Source organism: Mercenaria mercenaria, chromosome 6, assembly GCF_021730395.1.
Source record: "Mercenaria mercenaria strain notata chromosome 6, MADL_Memer_1, whole genome shotgun sequence".
Lineage (NCBI taxonomy): Eukaryota > Metazoa > Mollusca > Bivalvia > Venerida > Veneridae > Mercenaria > Mercenaria mercenaria.
Window position 1 is genome coordinate 18,557,143 of NC_069366.1, and position 11,924 is coordinate 18,569,066.

Here is an 11,924-nt window from a genome sequence, read left to right on the forward strand (position 1 = left end):
AGAGGTCACATTTTTCATGGGATCTTTATGAAAGTTGGTCAGAATGTTCATCTTGATGATATCTAGGTCAAGTTCGAAACTGGGTCACGTGCCTTCAAAAACTAGGTCAGTAGGTCTAAAAATAGAAAAACCTTGTGACCTCTCTAGAGGCCATATATTTCACAAGATCTTCATGAAAATTAGTCAGATTGTTCACCTTGATGATATCTAGGTCAAGTTTGAAACTGGGTCACGTGCCTTCAAAAACTAGGTCAGTAGGTCTAAAAATAGAAAAACCTTGTGACCTCTCTAGAGGCCATATATTTCATGAGATCTTCATGAAAATTGGTCAGAGCGTTCACTTTGATGATATCTAGGTCAAGTTCGAAACTGGGACACGTGCCCTCAAAAACTAGGTCAGTAGGTCAAATAATAGAAAAACCTTGTGACCTCTCTAAAGGCCATATTTTTGATGGGATCTGTATGAAAGTTGGTCTGAATGTTCGTCTTGATGATATCTAGGTCAAGTTCGAAACTGGGTCACGTGCGGTCAAAAACTAGGTCAGTAGGTCTAAAAATAGAAAAACCTTGTGACCTCTCTAGAGGCCATATATTTCATGAGATCTTCATGAAAATTGGTCAGAATGTTCACCTTGATGATATCTAGGTCAAGTTCCAAAGTGGGTCACGTGCCATCAAAAACTAGGTCAGTAGGTCAAATAATAGAAAAACCTTGTGACCTCTCTAGAGGCCATATTTTTTATGAGATCTGTATGAAAGTTGGTCTGAATGTTCATCTTGATGATATCTAGGTCAAGTTCGAAAGTGGGTCACGTGCCGTCAAAAACTAGGTCAGTAGGTCAAATAATAGAAAAACCTTGTGACCTCTCTAAAGGCCATATTTTTCATGGGATCTGTATGAAAATTGGTCTGAATGTTCATCTTGATGATATCTAGGTCAAGTTCAAAACAGGGTCATGTGCGGTCAAAAACTAGGTCAGTAGGTCTAAAAATAGAAAAACCTTGTGACCTCTTTAGAGGCCATACTTGTGAATGGATCTCCATAAAAATTGGTCAGAATGTTCACCTTGATGATATCTAGGTCAAATTTGAAAGTGGGTCACGTGCCTTAAAAAACTAGGTCAGTAGGTCAAATAATAAAAAAACCTTATGACCTCTCTAGAGGCCATACTTTTTATGGGATCTGTATGAAAGTTGGTCTGAACGTTCATCTTGATGATATCTAAGTCAAGTTCGAAACTGGGTCAACTGCGGTCAAAAACTAGGTCAGTAGGTCTAAAATTATTAAAATCTTTTGACTTCTCTAGAGACCATATTTTTCAATGGATCTTCATGAAAATTGATCTGAATGTTCACCTTGATGATATCTAGGTCAGTTTCGAAACTGGATCACTTGCGGTCAAAAACTAGGCCAGTAGGTATAAAAATAGAAAAACCTTGTGACCTCTCTAGAGGCCATATTTTTCATGAGATCTTCATGAAAATCAGTGAGAATGTTCACCTTGATGATATCTAGGTAAAGTTCAAAACAGGGTCATGTACCTTTGGAAACTAGGTCAATAGGTCAAATAATAGAAAAACCTTGTGACCTCTCTAGAGACCATATTTTTCAATGGATCTTCATGAAAATTGGTCAGAATTTTTATCTTGATAATATCTAGGTCAAGTTCAAAACTGAGTCACATGAGCTCGAAAACAAGGTCACTATGTCAAATAATAGAAAAAACGACGTCATACTCAAAACTGGGTCATGTGGGAAGAGGTGAGCGATTCAGGACCATCATGGTCCTCTTGTTTACATTTAGAATTTACTTAAGGTAGTGGACCCATAACAACAATAGGCCATGGGATTAGGTATTCTCCATAGGCGATTTCGGCATTCTCCTGTTGTTATGAAAAAATAATTTTATGCCATGGCCAAAAGATGCTGAATTAGCATAAGGGGATATGTAATGAAACAGAAATAGCAGATTCTCATTACAGGTACACTACCTTAACCTTTACCCTGCCAAATTTCTACATTGGAATGATCTATAATTATGTCTCCCCCAGGAGACATATTGTTCTTGCCCTGTCCGTCCGTCCGTCCGTCCGTACGTCACACTTCATTTTCGAGCAATAACTGGAGAACATTTGACCTAGAACCTTCAAACTTCATAGGGTTGTAGGGCTGCTGGGGTAGACGACTCCTATTGTTTTTGGGGTCACTCTGTCAAAGGTCAAGGTCACAGGGGCCTGAACATTGAAAACCATTTCCGATCAATAACTAGAGAACCACTTGACCCAGAATGTTGAAACTTCATACGATGATTGGTCATGAAGAGTAGATGACCCCTATTGACTTTGGGGTCACTCCGTCAAAGGTCAAGGTCACAGGGGCCTAAACATTGAAAACCATTTCCGATCAATAACTAGAGAACCACTTGACCCAGAATGTTGAAACTTCATAGGATGATTGGTCATGAAGAGTAGATGACCCCTATTGATTTTGGGGTCACTCCGTCAAAGGTCAAGGTCACAGGGGCCTGAACATTGAAAACCATTTCCGATCAATAACTAGAGAACCACTTGACCCAGAATGTTGAAACTTCATAGGATAATTGGTCATAAAGAGTAGATGACCCCTATTGATTTTGGGGTCACTCCATCAAAGGTCAAGGTCACAGGGGCCAGAACATGGAAAACCATTTCCGATCAATAACTAGAGAACCACTTGACCCAGAATGTTGAAACTTCATAGGATGATTGTACATGCAAAGTAGATGACCCCTATCGATTTTGGGGTCACTCCATTAAAGGTCAAGGCCACGGGGGCCGGAACATTGAAAACCATTTCCGGTCAGTAACTTGAGAACCACTTGACCCAGAATGATGAAACTTCATAGAATGATTGGTCATGCAGGGAAGATGACCCCTAACGATTTTAAAGTCACTCTGTTAAAGGTCAAGGCCACAGGGGCCTGAACATGGAAACCCATTTCCAGTCAATAACTTGAGAACCTCTCGACCCAGAATGTTGAAACTTCATAGGATGATTGTTCATGCAGAGTAAATGACCCCTATTGTTTTTGGGGTCACTCCGTTAAAGGTCAAGGTCACAGGGGCCTGAACATTGATAACCAGTTCCGATCAATAACTTGAGAACCACTTGACCGAGAATGTTGAAACTTCATAGGATGATTGAACATGCAGAGTAGATGACCCCTATTGATTTTGGGGTCATTCTATTAAAAGTCAAGGTCACAGTGGCCTATTCATGTAAAATCATTTTTAGCTCATCTGATTTTTTGAAAAAAAAATGATGAGTTATTGTCATCACTTGAGCGGTTGTCGGTGTCGGCGTCTGCGTCGGCGTTGCCTGGTTAAGTTTTATGTTTAGGTCAGCTTTTCTCCTAAACTATCAAAGCTATTGCTTTGAAACTTGGGATACTTGTTCACCATCATAAGCTGACCCTGTATAGCAAGAAACATAACTCCATCTTGCTTTTTGCAAGATTTATGGCCCCTTTTGTACTTAGAAAATATCAGATTTCTTGGTTAAGTTTTATGTTTTGGTCAACTTTTCTCCCAAACTATCAAAGCTATTGCTTTGAAACTTGGAATACTTGTTCACCATCATAAGCAGACCCTGTACATCACGAAACATAACTCCATCTTGCTTTTGCAAGATTTATTGCCCCTTTTGGACTTAGAAAATCAGTTTTCTTGGTTAAGTTTTATGTTTAGGTCAGCTTTTATCCTAAACTATCAAAGCTATTGCTTTAAAACTTGCAACACTTGTTCACCATCATAAGTTGACCCTGTACAGCAAGAAACATAACTCTGTCCTGCTTTTTGCAAGATTTATGGCCCCTTTTGGACTTAGAAAATATCAGATTTCTTGGTTTAGTTTTATGTTTAGGTCAACTTTTTCTCTTAAACTATCAAAGCTATTGCTTTGAAACTTGCAACACTTGTTCACCATCATAAGCTGACCCTGTACAGCAAGCAGCGTAACTCCATCCTGCTTTTTGCAATAATTATTGCCCCTTTTTGACTTAGAAAATCATTTTCTTGGTTGAGTATTTTTTAAGTCAACTTTTCTCATAAACTATCAAAGCTATTGCTTTAAAACTTGCAACAGTTTTTCACCATCATAAGTGGACACTGTACATCAAGAAACATAACTCTATCCTGCTTTTTGCAAGAATGATGGCCCTTTTTAGACTTAGAAAATCATGGGTAGGACAATATTTCTATTACACAAAAAAAATCAGATGAGCGTCAGCACCCGCAAGGCGGTGCTCTTGTTTGGAAATAACTTGAGAACCACTTGACCTACAATGTTGAAACTTAATAGGATGATTGGACATGCAGAGTAGATGACCCCTATTTATTTTGAGGTCACTTGATCAAAGGTCAAGATCACAGGAGCCTGAACAGTGACTTGAGAACCACTAGGCCAAGAGTGTCGAAATTTAGCGGGATGACTGGACATGCCAAGTAGATGATCCCTATTGCAGCCAACCATCAGTGTCTCTTTAACTTTCGCTCCTGACTCCTATTGACTTCTTGCCTATAGGACTTTGCATTGGGGGAGACATGCGCTTTTTTACAAAAGCATTTTCTAGTTCTATTTGGGTAGTACCATTTGTAATTCGAAGGGGTGTTCACTGAAAATTTACTGACTGAATAGCAAACAGTCCAGACCATGGTCAGACTGCACGGATGTGCAGGCCGATCTTGGTCTGCACTGGTCGCAAAGGCCAAGTCACTTGCCACCAGCAGGCTAAGGTTAAGATTTTTCAGTGAAGTTTAAGAATTTAGAATCAGAATGATTGATTTATTTTTTCTTTACTTACAGCACAGAGTTCCACCAAGAAAAACTATCATTTACAGTTTTATCACCAGCGCCTCACCCTTTACCAAAACATATATTGTTACAGACAGATATTCAATTCATGGATATACAATAGAACTTTCTCTGCAAATAGTGTTTTTAATTTTATGAGTTAATACAGGAAGCCAATATAGAAAATGGTGATCAGTAAATGTCCTCATTTTCTATAAGGAGTACTCAATACTTGAAAATATTGACAGTTTGACCTGTAGCATAGAAAATGGATCAGATCTCCAAACAGCAAGATCAGTTCTGTGAAAAGTGAGGTCATATCTCTGTAGAGTGAGGTCAGAGAGAAGCTGTGCAGTAAGCAGCGTGGGAGTCTTCGCAGAAAACATGGCTTCATGTACATGCTTATGGTCTGTTGAAGATTAAACAAAACAATTTGCAGTGACCTGACAGTATAGAATGAAATTAAAACATGAGAAAAGATATTCTATCAAATGCAAGAAGTTGTATGAACAAGTGACTGGATATTGAATTTAGTGGAGTGTTAACATACTATACTAGAGAAAGGAATTCAGTACATCTGCACTAAATAAAGAGAAGGTCTCATGGTTGAAAAGTTCGAAAGTGAGAAACTGATGACTGTTTTTATGCCCCCGAAGGGAGGCATATAGTTTTTGAACCGTCTGTCGGTCTGTCAGTCTGTCCGCAATTTTTGTGTCCGGTCCATATCTTTGTCATCGATGGATGGATTTTCAAATAACTTGGCATGAATGTGTACCACAGTAAGACGACGTGTCGCGTGCAAGACCCAGGTCCGTAGCTCAAAGATCAAGGTCACACTTAGACATTAAAGGATAGTGCATTGATGGGCGTGTCCGGTCCATATCTTTGTCATCGATGGATGGATTTTCAAATAACTTGGCATGAATGTGTACCACAGTAAGACGACGTGTCGCGCGCAAGACCCAGGTCCGTAGCACAAAGGTCAAGGTCACACTTAGACCTTAAATGATAGTGCATTGATGGGCGTGTCCGGTCCATATCTTTGTCATCGATGGATGGATTTTCAAATAACTTAGCATGAATGTGTACCACAGTAAGACGATGTGTCGCGCGCAAGACCCAGGTCCGTAGCTCAAAGGTCAAGGTCACAGTTAGACGTTAAAGGATAGTGCATTGATGGGCATGTCCGGTCCATATCTTTGTCATCCATGGATGGATTTTCAAATAACTTGGCATAAATGTGTACCACAGTAAGACGACGTGTCATACGCAAGACCCAGGTCCATAGCTCAAAGGTCAAGGTCACACTTAGACGTTAAAGGTCATTTTTCATGATAGTGCATTGATGGGCGTGTCCGGTCCATATCTTTGTCATTCATGCATGGATTTTAAAATAACTACGTATGAATGTGTGACACAGTAAGACGACGTGTCGCTATCAAGACCCAGCTCCGTAGCTCGAAGGTCCTAAACTCTAACATCGGCCATAACTATTCATTCAAATTGCCATAGGGGGCATGTGTCATCCTATGGAGACAGCTCTTGTTTCTTTTTGAATAGCATTGTTGTTATATAATTGTAGAGCATTAATTGGCAGTTATGTGGAATGAAGTGAGGAATTAAAATATGTGTAAATTTAAAAAAGCAAACTATTCTATGAAATATGGTTAAGTTATGATGACCATTTAATATTGTATTTTCAGCAATCCTTTTTCATGTACATTCATTGGGTTTTTTTAACTTTAAAAACTGTTTTGATTGACTGCATGGGTTTAACTTCGGATGTTATCATAAAATGAATGCAAGAAAATGTCGTTTTTTATGATTAAAATATTTTAAATATCTTGACTTTAAAATTTATTAAAACAAAATTTCACAGGGATAGTCAGGAGTTTCCTTAATTACTGAATTAAAAGGTGGAAATTGCAGAGTAGAGGGGGTTCTGGGGATCTTTCCAATTAAAAGTTTACTTACTGCAGGCTTTAGACCACAAAAGCAGGGGGAAATACTTGTCCCTTGGCCTTTTATAAAACCCCTGGATATTGAATTAGTGAAAGAAAGTTACCTATTTGACAAGGTATTTACTGTTTAGATAATTTACATACACATTTATAACAGTTTAATGTATTTCCAGTAATGTCCTTTTCCTAAAATGTGGGATTTTATCATTACTTTGAAATCATTTGTTTCTTGGACACAGAATTCCATGGTAATGTTTAAGCAAGAGAAAGTCTCACACTGGTCAAACTTCATAGGATGACTGCCTGTAATCAGTAGATGACCCCTATTGTTTTGGGGGTCAGTAGATCAAAGGTCAAGGTCACATTGACTTGAGACTGAAAACGATTTCCACTCAATAACTAAAGAATGCTTTGGCCTAAAGTCATCGACTTCATACAATGATTGCCTATGGTCAGTAGATGACCTGTTGGTAAGGGGATTATTGTGTCAAAGGTCAAGAGAACAGTTACCTTGAGACTTTACCCTCAATAACTAAAGAATGCTTTGACCTGCAGCCGTCAAACTTCATCAGAAAAACTTATGATAGAATAGATTGATTTCAGACTGAAGTCCTGTATATTAGAACCAAGAAAAGTGTCCTGTTCTGTTCCTGACATTAAAAAACAGGTCGCTATGGATTGAAATTGCATAGACACTGTGATGGTTCATCTGCTTTCACATTGAAAAATATTGTCAAATCAGCCATTCATAAAACTGTAATCTAATTTGATGGAATGCTAGTCTGTCTAGTTTCGTTCAAGTACGTTTGAAATTGAAGACTGAGTCATCAGTTTAAAACATCGGATACAGTGTGCCTCTTCGTTAAAACTGCTTCCAGAAATTACAAAGTGAAGTGCGCTTATTGGGAAGTACACTCACCCTTCCCCACTCACACACTATGGCTCTACACATTTTTATTTGGTGAGAAAAAAAAACATTGTTTAGGAGCCACATAATTTTTAAATGTTTCAAACCTTTTAGCATTTAAATGATCTGAATATTATGTAACCTGTCCCCAGAACTCATACATGACAGCATGATAACTTGTTTTTGTCCTTTTGACACCCCAACAACACAAGGACAAGTCATAACTAGTTTTACTGTTGTGTTTACCAACTATTTACTGTGTTATTGTGTCGACGAGGGCATCGGTGGACAACACCAGGCTACGACAAAGTAGCATTAAGTCATATGGTTATGCTTGCAAGATGTGATGGGGGTAGGGGAGGGTTAGTTTACAGTATTCGAATCTCGCTCCCATGAGACACATTAATTTTTAAAACATAATTTTCCCAATGGTCCATGTTATGGTAATCAGTTCTTTGTCAATTTGAATTTTTTCTTTGCAGATAGTGTTATTAATCATTACATTCTTTCAAGTAATCAACCTAGCCATGGAATTAACTCGACAAACATTTCTGCCTCCAAGTCGGATTTTTAAAGAATGTATTTCCATTACTCTGAAAGCCATATTCTTCGCTTTGATATTCGTTTTAGGTTTAATATTTTTTGGTTACATAAGGTTATTATATAAATCATAACATAACACTTATTCTTCATTATTAAGGAATAGCAGGATTTCCATCAACGTTTAAATATTAAACAATGTGGAGTCAAACAAAGAGTGCAAGATTGATTTGAAAGTATATTAAAGCTGTGGTGTAATTTTGACTGCAATGGCTTTTACGATATCAAATACAATGAATCCATATATGACCAGAGATCTATACTGTTTACATAGGCATAAGAGCAGGGATCGAGGTGGGGGAGAGGAGGGCCACCTTTTGAGTACTTAAATATATATTTCCTTATTTTTAAGACCTACTGACAATTTTATCCTAAAAGCTCACTAGAATTCAACAGTTGGCTTTTGAAATATTCAAAATTATCTGCATTGACACTTCCTGTTAGGATCTCGCACCCTAATAAAGATTTCAGCTCATAATACCTGTTTAGCTCTGAAGGTGAGCTATTATGTCCAGTGTGCGTTGTGCGTCAAAAGATGCCTTGTTGACACTCAAGAGGCCAATGTTGTGACCCACTCTTTATGCAGCTTGGTCAGAATGTTTGTCTTGGTGTTTCTAAACTGGGTCATGTGGGGTCAAAAACTAGGTCAGTAGGCCTGATCAAAGGAAAATCTTGTTAACACTGTAGAGTCAAAAGTTTAAGTTTGAAACTCATGAGAATTGTTCAGTATGTTTGTCTTGATGACCTCTAGGTCAAGCTCGAATCTGGGTCATGTGGGTCAAAAACTAGGTCTCCCAGTCAAATCAAAGGAAAACTTTTTAGCACTCTAGAGGCCACATTTATGACCCTATCTTCATGAAACTTGGTCAGAATGTTTATCTTACTAACCTCTAGGCCAAGTTTGAATCTGGGTCATGTGGGGTCCAAAACTAGGTCACTAAGTCATATCAACAGAAAATCTTGTTAACACTATAGACCACATTTTAAGTTTGAAACTCATGAGAATTTCTTTCTTGTTGAAATGTAGGTCAATAGGGGCTGCATTTTTGACTTGATATTCATGAAATTTGTTCAGAATGATCTTCTTGATGAAATCTAGGTCGGTCAAGTTTGAATATGGTTTATCTGGGATCAAAAACTAGGTCACCTGGTCAAATCAAAGAAAAACCTTGTGTATGCAATAGGGGCTCCATTTGGTGTGCATGAAACTTGGTCAGAATGTTTGTGTCAATGAAATCTAGATGAATCTATATGTGGGTCACATGGGGTCAAAAACTAGGTCATGAGGTCAAATCAAAGAAAAACCTTGTTTACATTTAAGGGGCCAATTTTTTTTTTTCAATCTTCATAAACCTTTGTCAGAATGTTTGTTGTTATAAAGTCTTGAATGATTTCGAATATGGGTCACATGGAGTCAGAAACTAGGTCACTAGGTCAAATCAATGGAAAAGCTTGTTTACTTTCTAGATGCTACTTTGCTCCAGTCTTCAAGAAACTTTGTCAGAATGTTTTCATAAAATCTTGGACGAGTTCTAATCTGGGTTATGTGGTGTCAAAAACTCGGTTACGAGGTCAAATAAATAAAATGCTTGTTTACACTCAAGAGGCCACATTTTTGGTCCAATCTTGATGAAAATTGGTCAGAATATTTGTCTCCATCAAACTCGGATGAATTAGAAATTGGGTCAGGTTGGGTCGAAAACTAGGTCATAACGCCAAATTGAAGAAAATTCTTGTTTACACTCTAGAGGCCACATTTTTGCTCCAGTCTTAGTGAAACTTGGTCAGAATATTTAACTCCTTGAAAACTCAGACGAGTTTGAAATTTGGTCATGTGGTATCAAAAACTCGGTCACTAGGTCAAACATGTTTACACTGTTATGGATTGTTACTCAGATGAGCAACCTAGGGCCATCTTGGCCCTCTTGTTTCCAAGGCTTGTTGACATCTTATATAAACTTAAACCTGCTTTCACCACCAATCATAATACTCTTAGAATTCAGGATTTGGCATTGATGCACACATTGCAAAATTTTACAGGAGGATCCCCATACTGACCTCATACACTTTCTCAAAATAAGATAACCATTTATTGAGAAAAGCTCTCAAACATAGACCAAAGAATATGAAAAACAATATTTATGATTTTTAACTCCTTATAATTAAAAGTTCATTTTTAGCTCGACTATTCGAAGAATAGTCTAGCTATTCTACTCACCCTGGCGTCGGCGTCTGCGTCGGCGTCGGCGTCACACCTTGGTTAAGTTTTTGCATGCAAGTACATACAGCTATCATTTAAAGGCCTATAGCTTTGAAACTTATTTATTCTTTTTCTAGGTCAATTACCAACCTCACTGGGTCAAGTTCCATAACTCTAACATGTATTTTGAGCAAATTATGCCCCTTTTTGGACTTAGAAAATTCTGGTTAAAGTTTTACATGCAAGTTACTATCTCCAAAACTAATGCAGATCTTGAATTGAAACTTCACAATGTGTCTTTGGGGTTATAAAACTAGTTGATAGCACCAAGTCCCATAACTCTGACCTTCATTTTGGCCAATTATGCCCCTTTTGGACTTAGAAAATTCTGGTTAAAGTTTTGCGTGCAAGTACATACAGCTATTACTAAAAGGCATATAGATTTGAAACTTATTTTTTCTTTTTCTAGATCAATTACCTACCTCACTGGGTCAAGTCCCATAACTCTGACATGTATTTTGGGCAAATTATGCCCCCTTTTGGACTTAGAAATTCTGGTTAAAGTTTTGCGTGCAAGTACATACAGCTATTACTAAAAGGCATATAGATTTGAAACTTATTTTTTCTTTTTCTAGATCAATTACCTACCTCACTGGGTCAAGTCCCATAACTCTGACATGTATTTTGGGCAAATTATGCCCCCTTTTGGACTTAGAAATTCTGGTTAAAGTTTTGCGTGCAAGTACATACAGCTATTACTAAAAGGCATATATTTGAAACTTATTTTTTTTCTTTTCTAGATCAATTACCTACCTCACTGGGTCAAGTCCCATAACTCTGACATGTATTTTGGGCAAATTATGCCCCCTTTTGGACTTAGAAAATCCTGGTTAAAGTTTTACATGCAAGTTACTATCTCCAAAACTAATGCAGATATTGAATTGAAACTTCACATGTGTCTTCGGGTTATAAAACTAGTTGATAGAATCAAGTCCCATAACTCTGACCTGTATTTTGGGCAAATTATCCCCCCTTTTGGACTTAGAAAATCCTGGTTAAAGTTTTGCGTGCAAGTACATACAGCTATTACCAAAAGGCATATAGATTTGAAACTTATTTATTCTTTTTCTAGGCCAATTACCAAGCTCACTGGGTCAAGTTCCATAACTCTAACTTGTATTTTGAGCAAATTATGCCCCCTTTTGGACTTAGAAAATTCTGGTTAAAGTTTTACATGCAAGTAACTATCTCCAAAACTAATGCAGATTATGGAATTGAAACTTAACATGTTTCTTCGGGGTTATAAAACTAGTTGATAGCATCAAGTCCCATAACTCTGATATGCATTTTGGTCAAATTATGTCCCCTATCGAACTTAAAACTCTTTTGATATTTAACATTTTGGGTAATAATTTCCTGCTTCTG

General features: G+C 37.7%; 1 protein-coding gene across 1 annotated transcript in view; it reads left to right on the forward strand.

The window, feature by feature from the left end:
* Positions 1–6,673, forward strand: part of LOC123549509 (polyribonucleotide 5'-hydroxyl-kinase Clp1-like) — a 38,122-nt gene extending 31,449 nt beyond the window's left edge. The window contains exon 12 of the mRNA XM_045337650.2: positions 4,844–6,673. Within this exon, the coding sequence (XP_045193585.2) occupies positions 4,844–4,955 (112 nt within the window). The 3' untranslated portion in view covers positions 4,956–6,673. The remainder of the gene's footprint in view (positions 1–4,843) is intronic.
* Positions 6,674–11,924: the final 5,251 nt, after the last annotated feature.